Source organism: Grammomys surdaster, unplaced genomic scaffold (genome assembly GCF_004785775.1).
Source record: "Grammomys surdaster isolate TR1022 unplaced genomic scaffold, NIH_TR_1.0 137, whole genome shotgun sequence".
Lineage (NCBI taxonomy): Eukaryota > Metazoa > Chordata > Mammalia > Rodentia > Muridae > Grammomys > Grammomys surdaster.
The window spans coordinates 15,770,361-15,789,366 of record NW_021604595.1 but is presented as its reverse complement, the minus strand read 5'-3'; the positions used below and the strand labels follow the sequence as shown (position 1 = coordinate 15,789,366).

At 44.7% G+C, this 19,006-nt stretch overlaps 1 protein-coding gene across 1 annotated transcript in view; it reads right to left on the bottom strand.

Annotated features, from left to right (window-relative positions):
* LOC114617634 (tubulin beta-2A chain) overlaps window positions 1–1,155 on the bottom strand; it is a 3,581-nt gene extending 2,426 nt beyond the window's left edge. The window contains exon 1 of the mRNA XM_028763257.1: window positions 1,026–1,155. Coding sequence (XP_028619090.1) covers window positions 1,026–1,082 — 57 coding nt within the window. The 5' untranslated portion in view covers window positions 1,083–1,155. The remainder of the gene's footprint in view (window positions 1–1,025) is intronic.
* Between the last annotated feature and the right edge of the window lie 17,851 nt (window positions 1,156–19,006).

The window sequence follows — 19,006 nt, the reverse complement described above, 5'->3', positions numbered from 1 at the left end:
AAGTGGGCACAGTGGATCTCCCAGAACTGCAGAGGCAGCTGCTTTCTATCACTCCAGGCAAGGCTGAATGTTACACATACAGGCTGATGGATGGGAAAGGCAGAAGGGAAGATCAGGTGCCCCGCCCCCTGTGCCTCCAGGGATCAATGGCTGCTGGCACAGACTCCATGACAGCTTTCAACAGCCCGGTTTTATACCACTGACCTACATATTGGCTTCGGGTATCGACCCTGCCTAGGCATGTTCGGGGATGGGCAGTACAATCCTAAAAGGGCATCTGGCAGCCCCGGAAAAAGCTGGCCATCCTCAGGATGCAGCCTCCATTGTGACTTGGCAGCAGGAAAGGGAGTGGGGAGGTTGGGTGGGCAATATGGCGGTGTTGAAAGAGACCACGTCCTTGTACAGGCACCCGCCCACACCCATGTTAAATGCCCATTGCGGTCTCCCCGCTGCTGTCGGGTCTCACAGCCCGCATTCCTAGCAGTCTCACAGAGGAGAAAGACGACCATATCGTTTTTCCGGCACATCTAGACGAGCCCTTGTAAGAGAATGTGTCTAACACCCTCGTCTGTTGGCCCAAAGACACGCCTCTGTAACATCTGTCAACCCAATGACACTGCAATTTTTTTCATTCAAATGCCAGACAAATTAGATAGATAGATACAAATTACATTTGACATGAGACTTTTCAATACATGTAGTGACCCCCAAACCAAACTCAGACACGAAAAAAAACCAGAGTAATGTCAGCTGCATCCCGCAGAAGGGCTGTGTCTCAAAGCAATGTAATGGACCTTGATTTAAGACACCCTGTCGCACCCATCGTGACAGGTTAGTCGGCTTTCAGGACTAGCTTTCAGGACCCGGCCCTCCCAGTAGCCAGCGGCGGAATGCGACACCAGCCCAGGCTCCTCTGGTACCCTTAGGCTCAGTCTGCCTCCGGCTCCCCGCGCCCCCCATCACAACCTTGGGACCCCGGCCCGAGGGGACGACCTCATCCATTTCCTCCCTAGGGGTGCGCCCACCTTAGCGCCGATCTGGTTGCCGCACTGGCCCGCCTGGATGTGCACGATCTCGCGCATGGTGCTGGCTGTAGAAGGGGTGGAGGCTCTTGCCCTCGGAGCAGTGCGTGGACAGAGGGCTAAGGAGCGCAAAAGACCAGTCGCCCTCCCCCAGCTCTGCCTTTTATACTCGGGGACCGCCCGGCCCCGTTGACGTCATGGGGGCAGAGCTGAGGGGCGGCGCGGTGGGGACTGCGGCACCACGAGAGGGAGCCGGGGCGCGGTGCGAGGTGCGGGGCACCCGCCTGTATCCAGCCTCCCAGGCTTACTACGCCCCTCGGCGGGTCCTGCTGGCTTCCCCTCAGCGTCCACCTGAGCTGTTTGTCTATTGTTGAGATCTTTAGATTACACTGGTTCCTCTCCCACCCTGCTCACTTCCCACCACTCCGGGACTAGAGATTGGGCTCCTGCCTTCCCAGTAGCAGGACAGGTGTGGCTTCGCTCTTGCACATGGAGCCCAGAACTGAAAATGCATCTCTACTCGATGTCCTTCTGAAAATGGGTGCCTGCATCCTGGGCAGGGGCTTGAACTGCAGCCCGGTTCTCTTTCAAGTCTGGGTGGTAATTGAGGGAGAGTTGAAAACCAGGCGTGGTACCCTGGTACCTGGTACCGCTTGGGCGGGGTGGGGGGTCGAGAGAGGGTCTGGACTGCTTCAAGGACGACAAGGATGGCGCTCTACTGGTAGATTGCTGGGTATGGGGAGAGGAAGCGTGTCGTTTGTCTGCTCTGGACTCTTAGGTCCTAACAGCCTCTTTAAAGTCAAAATGTCTGCTCTCAGGCACAGGCACGTGTTGGAGCGAGAGAGCGAGGGAGGTAGCTAATACAGAGCGGAGTTGAGATGTTGCTATGAGAGAGACAATGGTTTTCATGGGCTGGGTAAGTTAGCCAAAGAACCTCACTGACAAAAGGTCACAATGATAATGTTTTGGACTCAGTGTTAATGACTCACTCTTTTCACTGTTAAAAATGTGATAACCAGGAAAATATTTAAAAAAAAAAACTGTTACAGCCCACATTCAGGGTTCACATCTCATCCTCTTGGCTAGTACTGTCCTATTACAGTAGGCATCATCACTACCCTGATTCCTCCCCTCAGAAAAGCAAGGTTTAAAAGCTGACCAGCTACAAAGCGAGGAAGCCACAGAACCTGCAGCTTTTCTATTAACAGAAACCCTAGGCTTGGCGCTAGGACTGACCATCAGGAGTTACTTTTAGGTGGTCTGGCACAGTGGAGAGGTAAACAGGAGCTCCCACCTTTTCCTCTCGGGAGCCAGTTTCTTCAAACATTAAATAATTATAGGTGCCTTGGAACTGGCTTTGTGAACAGGAAATGAGAAGGTGTATATGAAAGCAGGTTGAGTTTATGGAGCGAAAATGCCTCCATAAAGTCCAAGGTGATGCTGTTGTAAATGTGGATCTTGTTTGCCATATTAATATTGGGTCACTTGCTGAGGTGGGAGCCACAAGCCTGGGTGAAGTTACATCATCATGGGCTCCGCTTCAGGGAACCTGCCCTCCAGGCTCCTCCATCTTAGCAGGCAGGCTGTGCTGGTACCTCCTCAGATGGGGATGGATGCCCTAAATGCTCTTCTTTCTCCCACCCATCCCCAAGCTGTTGGGTCCCCCACTGAAGCTTGTCCAGATGATATTCTTCCCAGGAACAAGGCTTGGTCTCCATCTTCTCCCCCACTCTGCCTCCAGAGCCATATCTTGGCTCTTCTTGATTAGCTAGAACCTTCCAGAACCTCTGCAGAAATGACCCTGCTTTGAAGAATGTCACTGTGGCATTTCACCAAGGTTTCCTGAGACAGTTGAGGCATTTATTGCTTCATTATAATGGAAGTTTAAGGCCAATAGGGAGAGAGGACGAGATCCTGGGGATGGGAGGTTCCCTAGCACGCAGAGTTTCTCTATCATTTTTCTACCGTTTCCTAGCTGGATCCTCCAACAACACAGCTCACCTTTGAGCCTCCCTCACCAGATGGAAAGTGTGCTGAAGGACAAGCAGCACCCTATGTGCTCTGAACACTGAGTGGCCCTGAAGTAAGTGAACAGTGACTGTGTTGCTCAGGGCAGACACTGGCTCTGCCCTGCATTGGGCCCAGACCTCCAGGCTCCTCCATCTTATTGGGCTTTGTCCTGAGTCAGCCTGCTTCTGTCATCGGGTGTCCAGCCTTGATGTCTATTGGTACCTAGCCAGAGAAACACAGATTCAAACAAACAATGCCTGCCCTGCCCAAAGTGACTCATCGGAGGGCTGAGTCTGCTTTCCTTTCTCTCCAGTATGAATATCCAAACTCCATCATACTACTTTGTAAAGCAAGGCTGTGGAGCTCAGGTGCATGACAGGAGGAGATGAGCCAAGTAACAGCCCCTACCCCTGCTCTAGAACATTCTCTGAATTGGTTTTAGGGGTGAAAAATTAGCCCCTCCATCCTCTTATCTGTCTTTCTTGTCCAAAGGGAGCAGTTCTGCTGGCTATTGGACATGTGATGGATGTCAAAGAACAACAATGTCCTCCAACCGTAGGCCATTTCCTGCTTTAGAACTGCTGTTACCAACAGCATCGGTGCCCTGAAGGCTTTGCAGAGTAGTGATGACAAAATTTAGACTAGAGGATGGACGGCTGCTCATGGACTCAGGTCTCTCACTCTGCCCAGTTTCTCACTTTGCCTTTACCAGCCTCCACCAGGAAGGGTCCTCATGAGAAAGCTTTGGTGAACCACATTCTGTGGGCACATCTTGTGTTAGTTGCAACCATGATGGATGTTCCTTCTATAGGTGACAGACATTCCTGAGACAGATTTGTCAGTCTACTTACAAGGGTCCTAAAATTTTGAAAATATTAGTTTTGGCATTAATCCCACCAAATGTATTCATTTTGCATCTGATAACAACAGAGTAAAGTGTGTAGTGATAGTTTTCTTTTTCTTTTTTTTTTTAAAGATTTATTTATTTATTATATATGAATACACTGTAGCTGTCTTCAGACATACCAGAAGAGGGCATCAGATCTCATTACAGATGGTTGTGAGCCACCATGTGGTTGCTGGGATTTGAACTCAGGACCTCTGGAAGAGCAGTCAGTGCTCTTAACCACTGAGCCATCTCTCCAGCCCATAGTGATAGTTTTCAAGCACCTCCAAGGATGTGTCAGTCCCTTTCCACAAGTGCCAATCGCCATTGAAGATGAGAGGCACCTCCTGGCCTCTTGAACTCATGTGGAGCTCTAACCCCATACATACATGTGTGTTATGTACATATTTCTTAGTTATAAAATTTAAACATTTAGAGATGGCATGAAGGCTCAGCAAGTAAAGATGTTTACCTACAAACCTGGCCACTGAGTTCATTCCCTGGATCACCCGTAAAGGAAGATGGAGAGAACTGACTTCACAAAATGTTCTCCTTTGATTTTCTACATGCGTGTGAGTGTACTTGGCCACGTGAGCACATACACACACACAAAATACTTTTATTTTCAGATTTAGAAAGTATTAAGAGGTCTAGTGTATCCCGTCATCTCTAGATGTGTGTGCTTCAATGTGGATATTTGATGGTAATATCCTCCTTTTCCTCCACTTGTTCAGACAAGTTTCCCTTTTGAACATAATTTTAATGTTTTTGCCTTTGTAATTAAGAACAAATACTAAGGGGCTGGGGAGATGGCTCAGCAGTTAAGAGCACTGACTACTCTTCCAGCGGTCCTGAATTCAAGTCCCAGCAACCACATGGTAGCTCACAACCATCTGTAATGGGATCTGATGCCCTCTACTGGCGTGTCAGAAGACAGCAAGAGCATACTTACATAAAAATAAATAAATCTTAAAACAACAACAACAACAAATACCCTCTTCTTATTCCTTAAGTACAATATCACAAAGTTTCAGACATATGTAATCCCTACCCCTGCTGCTGTGATTCTCCCCATCACCTGGACCGTACCACATCCTCTGGTTGGATCGGTTCATACAGCCAAGACTTTTGTGTGAGAGGAAGAATAAACTCCCTACCCCATTCCCTAAGAGCACAGGCCACAGAGGCTGAATGAGTGGGTACAACTCCCAAACACCTAACCTCTTCTTACCCACTTCCTCATCTGTCAAGTGGGACCCCTCTGCATATGTTCACTCACCTAACCATACTTAAGGAGTTTAAAATGTTTGCAATAAATGCTTCTGACTGCTGTTGTTGTCCGAACAGTACAATGTGACATGCACAGTAAACACAGCATGGCATGCACAATGCCAGGTGTTGTTAGTAATCTAGAAATAATGTATAGTCCATAGGAGGCTGTGCATAGGCTATGCAGATTCTATACGGTTTTGTATAAAAGACTTGAAGCATCTAAGGATCTGGGCTATTTCCATGAACACTGAGGGACAATTGTACCTCCCTGGGGCTGTTACAAAGACTGAACAGACTAATGTGTGACAACACTTAGAATATCACCTGCCACATAACAATGTTTGTTCCAAAAATCTGAGCTGCTACAGCTGGTATGGTCATATCCTACACTCCCTTTTCCATCTGTCTGCCCTCTTCTCTCCCTCTCCTACTCAAGGAGCTTGCATTTCTTATTATTCTTGCCACAGTGTCAAAATATCTGACAAAGCAAGATGGGGAGGGTTTATTTGGGCTCCTGGCTGCCAAAGGTTTAATGTGTGTTCACTCTGTCTCATATCTTCCTTTATAAATCACAGTCAACTCATGTCAGTCCAGTAAGTAACTGAGAGAGTGCCCTAGAGGGGGATACTGGGACTCTAGTCCCACCTTTTCTTTCTCTTTCCATTCATAGCCTCCATTCACACAACACCTTCCTTCACCATCAGTTTCCACCCTAGTGTACACATCTAGCACAGGCCCACAAAGCACTGAATCAACCAGTCATGAACCAAGCCACTGAAACTGTGAGCCAAGTGGAGCCTTCCTCTTTACAACATGGTTTTTTTCATTCAGGGTATTTTGTCATGGTGACAGAAAGCTGACTGACACTTTCCATGGGATTTTCTAGTTCATTAGTTCTCAACCTACAGGTCACAACCCCTTGGAGGGTTGAATGACCCTTTCATAGGCTTGAATATCAGATATCCTGCATACCTGGTATTTATTTTATGATTCATAACAGTAGCAAAATTATAGTTATGAAGGAACAACAACAAAAAAATCATATGGTTGGGGGTTACCATAACCTGAGGACCTGTATTAAAGGGTTGCAGTATTAGGCAGGTTGAGAACCACTGGTCTAGTTAAATGAATCCTTTCCATCTTCTGCTCCCCACGCTTTTGTGTGCACATCCTCCCCTTACCATCTGTGATGGTTTGAATATGCTCTGTCCAGGGAGTGACACTATTAGGTGGTATGGCCTTGTTAGAGTAGGTGTGGCCTTGTTGGAGTAGGTGTGTCACTGTGGTCGTGAGCTCTAAGACCCTCATCCTAGCTGCCTGGAAGTCAGTATTCTGCTAGCAGCCTTCAGATGTTGAACTCTCAGCTCCTCCTGCACCATGCCTGCCTGGATGCTGCCATGTTCCTGCCTTGATGATAATAGACTGAACCTATGACCCTGTAAGCCAGCTCCAATTAAATGGTGTCCTTTTAAGAATTGTCTTGGTCATGGTGTCTGTTCCCAGCAGTAAAACCCTACCTAAGACACCATTCATACTCTTGATCCATGAGAAGAACCTATGGCCTGTAGTTGTGACAAAACAGTGGCAATCGTAAGCAGCAAGCTGAGGTATGTTTTGAATGTTCCTCACTATACAAGTCTGTAGGTCCCCAGGGAATCCCTTGCACCACACAGCGCAGTAGAGTGATCAGCTCTGTGAGGTACCCAGAACCCACGAGACCTTGTTTGCATTGCCTTGTCTCCCCTATTACCTAATCACAGAACACTGGCTTTTACATCCCACCAAAATCTTTTTGCCAAGGAATTTGGGTGAGGCCACCCTCCACAGGGCCAAGCTAGATAGAAAGAACACTATTCAGTTTTTCCAGAGTGTTCCAGAGCCCAAGATATGTTCATTTTCACTTTCAAGGCAAATAACAAGTTGGGGAGGTTGACATCAATATTTTCTTCTCTTCTGAAGGGAAGGAAGCCAGTTATTTGAACAGAGACTAATTTTGCCGTTGCTGAAATCATGCAGGGGAGAGTTTTGCAGCAAATATTTGCCAACATGAGAGAGAGAGCCTGGCTCAGAAATGACTGCCCTGTGTGCTCTTCCATGTGGGCCTTTCCCAGCCAAACTGCTGTACTCCAGCCTCTGATTCAGAAACAGTCCCTCCTACCTTGTTCCTACCATGGTCTATGCTGCTTTTGTGAGAGTAGTCTGCACAGGAAGCTGAAGCCAAGGAACATCCAGGGAAAGTGCTTTCAAAACACCAAGGGATCCCCGTTAGCTAAAAAGGAATGTTGAAGTAAATTTTTCAACGGTGTTTATTAGGCCAAGAGCACTTCAGAAGTTTAAAAAAAAAAAAAAAAAAAAAAAAAAAAAAAAAAAAAAAAAAAAAAAACCTGTCCAGAGGCCTCCCTGACTGTGAAGCTGGAATCTTCAGAGAAACCCCAAATCATTCCTGGTTCTTATGGTCCCTTTTAATCACAGATAAATCACAGAAATGCTTGATTAGTTGGCAGGGGTGATCCTTTGCATCTGTCACTATAGATGCCCCATTGTCATCTGGACAAAGCAGTCCTAAGCACTGTCTTCATATGTCAGATATAAGATGAAGTTTACAGGGGTTTTTTTCTATATTTAGCTCCTATGTCTACATAGGACACATTCATAAAATCAGCCAATCATGGATAAAATATATCCAAAATTAAAAGAAAGATGTGTCAGTACTGAGCATATGCAAACAGTTTTCTTGTCATGCTAAACACCTATTTGCATAGCTTTGACATCATATCAGGGTTTGTCAGTAATCTAGAGACAATACACAGCAAGCAGGAGGAAGTGTGTAGATTATATGCAAATCTTTGACCATATTATTGGCATCCACAGGCATCTTGGGACCAAGCCCCTTAGATACCAAGAATTAATAGTGTTTTATAGCCCCAAATGTTGCTACTAATATAATGCTACCGATACTTTGTGGCTTATTTACATATACACACATAATGAACCTATGTGAACTCTCTAAAGTTTATTAGCCAGGTCAGTTTTGCCATTTAGCAAAACAAGCATAGTGCTTACTAATGAATGAGCTAAATTATTTACCCTGTGATAAGCTTTATCTGGTTTATTTGGGTCCAAAGATCATGCTGTTTCTAATCTACCTCAGCCCATGTGCATTAGGCAGATTCTAAGATGACCCCTCTCCAGCTGTCCAAATGCTAATCTAGGTACTACTCAGATGGGTTTTATAGGCAGTTAGGTTTCACATCAGTTGACCTTAAGGATTCCTGGCTATCTCTAATGGCTCCTAAAACAAGACTGTTTGTACATGGTGAAAGAAGTGCAGCTTGGCTTGGACCATCAGGCACAGGATGTTCTCCTGTTGGCTTTAAAGGTAGAGCTACTATGTCATGGGGAATGGCCAGGCAGCTTCCATATAGAGAGAGCAGCCTTTAGTCAATAGTCACAGAGACGAGAAGGCCTTCAGATGAAGTGTGTAAAATGAGCCTCAGTTTGAGATGACAGTGTAGAATGGGCGAGTTCATTTTGTGTGTTCCTCAGGGAAGGACTCATCTTCACTGCTGAGTTTCTGCTCCCTGGAGTCTGTAAATCAACTATGGTCACTTTCAGCCACTCATTTTGCAGTGACATATTACACAGGAATAGAGAATTAGCAGTTTTTCTTCAGTACCATGGGAAAGGGTTATATAAACCAGTAGATATGTATCCTTTCTATAAAGCAGTTCCTATGTACCTAGAACCTTCCACACTCCTTTGTGTACTTTAAATCATCTCTAGATGAGTCACTGTTCCTAAGCAGTGTAAATGTCATGTGAATACCTGTTTATACTGTAGCACTTACAGAGAGTAACAAGAAAAATATCTGTGCATGCTCCCTACAGATACAACTTTTCATCCAAATAGTTTCTACTCGAGGTTGGGTCAATCTACAGGCAGGGAATCTATGGTTATAGAGGGATGTTCAGCTTGACTTCGTCCATAATGTGGAATGGGAGACTTGACAGGAGATGTTGAGAATGGTCCAGAGCCTAGGATGCCCAAGAAGGTACTAAAGATGGAACCAAGGAAGATAAGAAAGCTGAAAGCCTGTACTAGATAGCAGATGATGGCTTTAGACAGCAAAAGGCTCAACCCAGGGAATGTGAAAGAAGAACCAGAGAGCATCACATGAGACCCATATGAGAACATGGGAAGTACACGAACCAGGTTGGATTTTGCTTTGTTGTTGTTGGTTTGGTTTTTGTTGTTGTTGTTGTTGTTCTAACTTGTCACTACATGGAATTTCTTCCAAAGGAACTCAGCTAGCTGGATACATGAGCTTTCTGGCCACTGGATTTGTTAAGGTTGTCACCTTGTTCTAGAATGATGAGGGCCAAGGGAACCAGCCGGCAGGTCTAACTGCATTGCTATAAAAACACTAATTAGGAAGTCCTTTTGATCTGTGGACAGGTGTAACACCATGTAGACCATACCTATTTTTCATGTGTACTTCCAGACCCTGGTATTTCTGAACTAAATATTTCAGCCCCTTCCAGAACAGGGCTTTGAATCCCTTCTACGCCAGGGATTCCCTAGACTTGGAACATCCCAAAGATGTTATCACTCCTTTGATGGCCTCTATTGGAAGGACTGTCATTGGACAGCTCTGACCACATCAGTTACAAGATGGATTCATTATGCCAGTGCCTCAGCAAAAGCTGTACTGGTGTCTAAACTCCCTCACCCACTTATTTTACTGTTAGAATCGGCATCACAGGGAGAGCATGACTTCTGCTGGGGAGCATCAGCTTTTCCAGACGAAGAACAGCTGACTGCGCTGCTGGTCAAAGGTACAGGAAGAGCACCATATCCATAGCCATTTGCTGAGATCTGTATTCTGCTGGTCTGAGGAGTGCAGGCAGGTGGTCACCCCACTTATGGTGACTGACACCAGGTAGGTGAGGTCATTATATATGGGTGTGGTCAGCTTCAGTGTTTGGAAGAAGACAGATAGCATACAGGGCCTTGTTGATGCAATAAGTTTCACCTGTGTTCTCCGCCAGCTGGTACCCAGAAAGGGTGGCATTATAGGGTTTGATGTTGATGGCTGACACTGTAGGAGACTGTATGATGCCTAAGTTGATTCCACTGTCAGTGCCCTCTGTATAGTGGCCTTTTGCCAAGGTATTTCCTGTGCTGCTCCAGCCTGTCAGAAGAAAGAGAACACAAGAGACACACATAGGAATCCCAGCTTGTGTCATTCAGATTATGAAGGGCAAGGTAGGACTATTCTTGGGATACCTTGGATAATCTTTAAGGTATACTTTTATTTCCAAAGGTAAAATTTCCATAGCTTAATGACCCTCAAAAAGGCTGAGATCCAGAGTGTTGGGGAAATGTTGATTGCAGTTGCTAAGCTACAGCAGAAGGGAGTAAAAGCCCTGCTGTGCTGTTGCTATAGAAACAACAATGTTCTGTACATGTCAGGAAGCCGAGAGGATTCTGATATTTTACCTCATGGAAATGTTTGAGATGAAAATGCTTAGGACAGTTTTAAGCATCATACAATGTGTGCATATGTCTGGTGTGGTATGGCACTTCATTACTGTCTTCAACTGTTTTTGTTTTAGATATCAGTGTAAAAATTAAAATCACCTTTGCAAAACTTAGGGGAGGGGGAAAAAGTCTAAAATCACGCCGAGGAGCTGAATGTGGTGGCGCATGCCCCATAAGGCTGGTACTTAGAGGCAAGAGGGTCATCCTAGAATATATGAGACTGTCTCAAACAAAGAATCAACTTGAGAGGAAGGAGCTGCTTAGGGAAGTAAGCACAGAGAGCATTCTGCAAATACTCTGAATTAGGTATAATTAAAAGAGGCAGGGAAGACAGCTCTAAGCATTTGGGCTACACCTTGGTCACTGAAGTGGTTACCTGGCATCAGCAGTCCTTTGAAATCCCCTGCAGCCTGGGATGCCCTCTTTGAAGGCTTTCATCCTTTCTACCCCTCCCCCCAGAGGCTGCTCCTCACAGAGGCCTTGCACAGCCTCTACAGGCCCACACTCTCCTCTGAGCTGTCAAGAGTGACCACAGACATGATCTTGTCAGCTGCATAGGTTAGGCCAGGACTCGTGATCTGTGGGACACAGGCTCGGCTGGGTGCTGCACACAGAACTGTAAAACTCACAGCTGCTAGGAAGGGAGTGAGTCATCTGGCCAGCTCTCATGGAGGGTGACAACATACCGAACACAAAGTTGTCTGGCCTGAAGATCTGGCCGAATGGTCCCGACCTCACTGAGTCCATTGGTGCCTGGCTCCAGGTCCACTAGGATGGCCCGAGGTACATATTTGTTGCCTGTGGGGACAAGAGCTAACTTACAACTGGGTTTGGGAAAGGAGATGGATGTAGCAAAGAATTCATTACAGAAATTCCAGCACTGAGACAAAGGAGGAAAAAGAAAATGGAGACACAAAGCATGCAGAAGTCTTCAGGAATTATGAAGTGCTTTTTGTTGTTGTTGTTGTTGTTGCAGCTGGCATTTTACATGAGTATGCAAAAAAGCATTTCCTTGTCTGCATGCTGGTAGGCGGCTTCCTCTGCCACAGTATGGAAAGCAAGACTGACATCCAAACCCTTACCAGCAGCTTCATTGTAGTACACATTGATTCTCTCCAGCTGCAAGTCACTGTCGCCATGGTAACTGCCTGTGGGGTCGATGCCATGCTCATCGCTTATCACCTCCCAAAACTGAAATGAAGACAATCACATCATGCTTAGGATCTCTCTGTCACCCAGAAAGGTCTTGGTCAGACAGTAGGCAAGAGCCTAGTGAGCTGCTGGCCTCCATGTATTTGGGCAGCAGCAGCAGCTGCTGCTGCAGAAGGTCTTGGGAATGCGCAGTGCATCGGCCATATTATGACCACAGATGCAGAGCTGGGAGGAGCCTGGAGAAGGAAGTGGGCACAGTGGATCTCCCAGAACTGCAGAGGCAGCTGCTTTCTGTCACTCCAGGCTAGGGTAAATTTTTATAACATGAGGATTAAAGGCTCCTAACACAGACCCAATACCTCACTAAGCTACACAGGTTTATATCTATTGTACATTCTGGCCTCTGGTCCCACTCATAGAAGAATGGGTGAATATGGAGAGAAGGAGCCCCAGGAGGATCAGCGCAAAACCGAGGAGGAAGCTGGCTATTATTAGGATCCAGCTTCTATCGTGAACCTGAAACAGGAAAAGAGTGGGGGGAGACATTTTTGTATCATGCCCACCCGTATCTATACTATACTTCAGGCAAACTCCCACAGTGCTTGGAGTTACAGTGCTACCTGGTTCCACTTGCTGTCTCCTAAGCAGAAATAAGATTAACATGTTATATCATCACACTTAGACAGGGCCCATGTGAACAGAGTTTATTGAAGGCCCTCGTTGTCATGATGCTACCACCAAAACACAGATTCAGACCTACATTTATAGTAAATTGCAATCAAGAAGTTCTCTAGGCTCAATAATCTGTAAGCATCCAGAATCAAACGGTTGTGGAGTTTGTTTACTGGAAATGATTTGCAGAAATTATGGGTATTGGGGAGCTGGGTGGCAAACTGGTGGTGATAAGCATGTAGCAAAATCAGGTCACCTACTCAGGGAACCAAGTTCTTTCTGGTCAGCAGATTCTGTGTTGGAGCTGTTCAGGCTGACAGAATGCACCTGAGTGCCTGGAACCACAGCCAAATTCAAAGGCTAGAAGCCTGTGAAGGTGTGGTGGATCGAAGGCCATGGTTAAGAAGCAGGTAACTGCAAGCAGTAGCATCTCTTCGTTGTTTCAGCCCCTCCCCCCTGTCTATTATTAAATGAGACTAGCAACGGAATGAAATTCATTGTCAAGTTGAGGTTTGACCATTTCCAGTTCTGTCTGCTTCATGATTGTGGCTTTAAGATGTGAACTCTCAGCTTTCTGCTCAGTTCACCATGCCTGTCTGTGGTGGCCACACCTTCCAGCAAATGATGGTGACGGACTTTTATTCCTCTGGAATCCAAACCCAAAGAAACTCTTCCTTCTATAAGTTGCCTTGGTCATGGTGTTTTATCATAGCAACAGAAAAGTAGGTAAAGTAGCTGAGTTAGGTCTTGCCAGTCAGGTAAGCTCCCAATTTGTGAAAATGGAATCTAAAGTATTTTCTCATCCTATCCAGTAAGTAGGTTAAAAACCTGCTTCCAATGTTGTTCAAGAGGCCAAAGGTCCATCCCAAGCAGGCAGCAGAACTTGGCAGTGTCATTCACGTGGTTTTAGCTTTAAAATCATGAAGGATGAAACACTAAAGGGTCTGTGGAATCTTCCTCTGTGGTTTTAGAGAGCCACAGGAGCCTGGCAACATGTGGCAGGGGAGTCCCTGTGTAAAGACCCTGCGAGGACAGGAGACTCTAGGAGGCCATTTTGTGACGCTGTGGACATGTAGCCTGGACTAGGTTAGGAACCCCAAGCTGTTGTTGATGCTTGAGCCACGAGATATCTGCCAAGGACAGCTGTATACAAAGAATGGGACCAGAGCAAGAAAAAGATGCATATTACAAACAGAAATGCTAGAAGGTAGAGTTTATGCCAAATGATGTTTTGCTGGGGCACACAGGTGAAGGGATGTCTTGATAAAGCAAACACATGAAAGACTGTTTTCCTGAAGCAGACATAGGTGAAAGGATGTTTGGATATAGCAGACACGTGAAAGGACTCTTGATGAAGGAGTATAAATATGACCCCACAGACGGTGGGAGACAAGCAATGAGCTTTGGTTTGGTTTGCTCCGCCTCACTATTCTTTGCGAAAGACACACATGTATTGATTCGCCTTACATAGCATTGTTGAGCTTAACTTGTGGTAATGCTGCTGTTGAGAGAAACTTGCCAAAGACCTGCTCATAAGGTTCCTGTGGCAGCTTGCTGCTTCAGCAGCCTTGCCTTAGGCTGGTTGGTGAGCATGGAGGTTTCATCAGGATTGAACTACAGTTGCCTGCTGTCTGTTTGCTGAAAGGACTGGACTGTAGCTGCTGGTTTGTGCCTGGTCTCTGCCTGCCTAGAGGACTGCTCTGCAGCTGCTGAATCGTATTATTGTTTGCTACAGGACTGAACGGCTGCCCAAGAAGATTGAGCTCACTCCCAAAGAACTATTATTGCTGAACAGGTCCACTTCCCCCATATTCTAATAACTTTTCTCTTCTACTACCTCTGCTGGATGGTGGGCTACAGGAGAGGTTGAACTCTTATTAAAAGTAGGTTGCAAAAAATTTATGCCTACACTATGTACTTTGCTTTTTTATTTTATAAAAGGTTACACGTAGCTGTAAGACTTTGGAACAATGTTGAAACTACAAAAGATTATCAGGACTTTGAAATTGGGCAAAATGCATTTTTTCATTATGATATGGCCATGAACCTCTTAGGACCAGGTCATGGAGTGTGGTGGTTTGAATAGAATGTCCCCAATGGCTTATGTATTTGAACACTTGATGGTCAGTTGGTGACATTATGTAGGTGGGCTTAAGTAAGTGTGACCTTGTTGAAGTATGTCACTGGAGGAGGGCATTGGAAGCAATGTCTACCAACCTTTCTAATGCTGTAACCCTTCAATACCATTCCTCATGTTGTGATGACCCCCAACCATACAATTATTTTTGTTGCTGTTCTTGATAAAATTACTTCATAGCTATAATTTGTTACTGTTAAGAATTGTAAATTTCTTTATTTTCCAATAGTCTTCAGTGACCCCTTCTAAAGGGTCATTCAACCCCCAAAGGGGTCGTGACCCACAGGGTGGGAACCACTGGTCTGAAATTCCAGTTCTCTCCCCGCTTTGTACTTTCTGTTCAAGATTTAAACTCTCAGCTTTTTGCTCAAGCCACCCTGTCTACCTGCTGCCATGGCTCCCTGCACTGATAGTGAAGGACTCTTATCATCCTATGACTAGAAGTTCAAACAAGCCCTTTTCCTTCTGTAAGTTCCCTCGGTTCATGGTATTTTATCACAGGAAAAGAAAGGTAGCATACATAAACATAGAATAGGCAAGAGTGAATGAAAATTCCTGAAAAGAAGCTGTGTCTGCAGAGACTGGTGGACCAATTGGAATTTCAGTACTGTGGAGAATTTGGACTTTTGTAGGTTCAGAGGCTAATTACTTTATTTGGACTAGTTTTTGCCTTCTGGAACAGTTATTCTTTGCCCAGCTCTTTATCTGAGCTAACACCTCCTGATAATAAATAAAAGCCTCTTAGAATCTATTAACTTAACATTAAGTTTCCAACAATCCAGAGTTAAGAATGTCATCAGATAGCAACTTAGGCCTACAGAGCTCCCCAACCCTGACACTGATGTATCTATCTTTCTGGTGTACCTACCAGTGTATTTCACTTGATCTTAGCCAAAAGGCTGAGAAGCGATTCCACCAATGTATTTCAAACTTGCCTTGATTCATAACTTTTCTTTATTCTGTAAAACTATAGCAACTTCAGGAAATTGCTTCTACATTGGAATATGGAATTCAGGAAACCCTAAATCTGGGCCATGGTTACTCAAAATGGCTCCAGAATAAGCTCTTATTCCCTTCAAGATGGGAGCTATATTTTTGTTTTGTTTTGTTTTGTTTTGTTTTATGTCAAAACTAGCAAATACTCCCATACTCCCAAATAAGCAAATACTGAAGCTCTGTGAGATCATACAATCCAGACTTGAGGCTTTGAGGAATGAAGGTCTCTTAAGGAGGAATTTAAAATACAGGTGCAATTTGATGAACTCCCCTGTTTGTAGTCTGAACACTTGATGCACAGGTCCATGAAAAGGTCTGTGGGAACATTCAGCAGTCATCTCTGGGAGTACAGTTACATGTATCCTTCAGGAAGTCAGGATCATGTCCTTACAATTGCTAAGAACTAATCATAGTTCATTACGTCTCTGGTAATGTTGGTGGTTTTGGTAATGTTGTCTATCATTTTCCAAAGCAGAGCATGGGAAGAGTGGAAATCCTGGCGAACTTACAGGGTGACCTGGGCAGTGGTCCTAGACACTAGCAATCCATCCACAGGCTACTATAGCTTAGCCTTTTCAGGTGCTTCCAAACCCAGAACTCTCTATGCTGTGCCTTCTTGAAGGCTTTAGTGGAGAGAGCTGCAATCTTTTCCTATGCTTTGCTTTTTGAATGGAATATCTTTTTGTGGACTTTTTGAATTGTCGAGTGCCTGGGAAAAACTCAAATCAGAAGTAAAAGAATCACTTTGATAAGGAAAGAAGGCGGGTATTTAAATAATTGGTAGGAGTTAGCATGATTATAGAAATTAGGGGACCTAGAGCCATGGTAAAGCATTGTTTGAGAGAACATCTGGGAACCAGGAGTCATCTCAAGTAGACACAAAGGATTTGACTGTGACACAACAGGCTCAGAGATTTCAGTCATCTTTTTAGTGTATCTCTTATAAATATGAATGGGCACGGGTCAGTAAGATGGCTCACCAAGTCCAGGTACCTCTACCACCCAAGCTGACCACCTGAATTCAATCCCTGGGATCCCACATGATAGGAGAAGAGAACCAACTTCTGCAAGTTGTCCTGTGACCTCAACATGTGGCTATGGTACATGCAACTCTCTCCATAAATACATAATAGAATTTTAAAAGCTTTTCTAAGAACTGGAAAAATTATGCAGCAGTTAACATTTATTGCTCTTTGAGAGGACCAGAGCTCAATTCTTGGTAGCTACATGGTAGCTTTCAACTAGAACTCTACTTCCAGAGGATCTGATGTCCTCTTCTGGTCTCTGTGAGTACCAGACACTCATGTGGTATACATACATACATACATACATACATACATACATACATACAGTCAAAAAGCATACATATAAAAAATAAAATATTTTAAAAGATGTTCTTTAGTGGGCACGCATAGGGCTGGAGAGATGGTTCATAGGTTAAAAACACTAATTGTTCTTACATTGGAGTTTAGTTCCCAGAATCCAGTTCATAACTGCCTGTAACTCTAGATTCAGGATATCTGAAACCTCTGGATCCTTGGGGGACCTACACTCATATGTACATACTGACACACAAACACACACATATATGTAATCAAAAATAAAAATGGACCTCAAAAAATGGAAAGGCAACCAAACCTTACTGACTATACCAGGACTATGCCCAAGCAAACACAGAGAAAGGAGATACCCAGTTATCATGCAGGGAGAAGAAAAATAGTTAAAAATCTCATGAGTATCTTTAGCCCAAACAGTGAATCCACGGAATAAGAGTAGAAAACTGGCTAGGTGTAGTGGCTCAGGCTTGTAATCTCAGCTCTAAGGGAGCTGAGGCAGAAGGATTACTGTGTATTCAAGGTAAATCTGAGCTACATAATAAATTCTCAGACAGCCTACACTACATAGGAAGATGCTGCCAAAAAAGAAAAGGGTAAAACTAAAATCTAAAGAATTTTTTAAAAGGTTCTTAGGAACCACAAAATGTATCAGCATCAACCAAACTCAATCGGGAAACGGCAAGAAAAATCGGACAACTCTTGTAGACAACTCTTGTAGAAACTGGAGTAAGAAAAAAAAAAAAAGTCCGGGAAGCCAGAGAGAAGCAGTAAAAATAGTCTGAAAGGTTCAACACCAGATGGATAGGAACTCTGCAGAGGCAAGCTGGAAAAAAAAAAAAAAAGACTGGAAACAGGTTTTCAATCCAATTCTCCATGAAAGGGGGCAGGCAGCAGTCATGGGGGCATCTAGCACATCTTACAATCTAAGAGCAGAGTGTAGTTTCTTTGAAATTAATTTTCTCAAGCCAGTTCCTTGGTAAGAAAGACAAAGATTGACACACAAAGCATGGTGTAAGCTAGAAGAAACAGGACTGAGGAAGCCAAGAGCTGAATCGTGCAGCCCCTGTTATGGTGTCAGCTATCCTGGGGTACTCTTCATAGATGCCCCCAAATGAGGCCTATACTCTTTATACTCCCTTTCCTCTGATCATTCTTGGCCATCAATTAATTTGGGGAGACCATAAAGGCCAGTCATCTTTCTCTGAAGACAACTAACTCTTCAGGAATATCCAGATAGACCCAGCTACCCACAGCTGGGGAAATGAAAGCCTCATAGACCAGAAGCGGAAGTCTGGCAGTCTACACAACATCTGCTTTGCTAATTAAATGACAGACTTGTAGTTTTAAAAGTCTTTTGTAGTGCATGTTGACTAAGAGCTCCTCCTTGTAAGATGTGGCTCCTTAGCTGGGAGCTAAATGTGGGAGTGGCAGAGCTAGTCCAGCACTATCTGAACCTGAAGTGTGGATTCTCCAGTCAGTGCAGTGGTGTTAAAAGGCTCATTTCTGTTTCACAGACAGGTAGCTCCTGCTATTTGTTGACTCCACATGCATTTCACCTGGGTCTGAACACAAGTAGAAGGGAAAAATCTAATGAGAAACTTCAGCACACACCCCCGCTATGCTGTTATGCTTATTCAAACAGAAAACAATAACTATATTTTTCAGAAGTGGTGACTTAAAAACTTTTGCATCCTAATGATGTTTCAATTTATAAAAGATTGATATTCTAACACTGCATCACGAAACTGAAGTTTTTACTATCATGAAAGTTACAAAAATGGAGTTAAGTTATCGTTACCAAACCTATTTTCTCATCGCATCTTGATTATTCAGTTGGTGTCCGCTAAATGAAGCAGGCTGGCTGGGTGGGAGACAAGAGAGAAAAGCCACGCCAAGTGTCTGCTAGGTTCAGTGCCAGCTATGATCACACACACACACACACACACACACACACACACAAGGGGGGGCAAGGGGGAGGGGG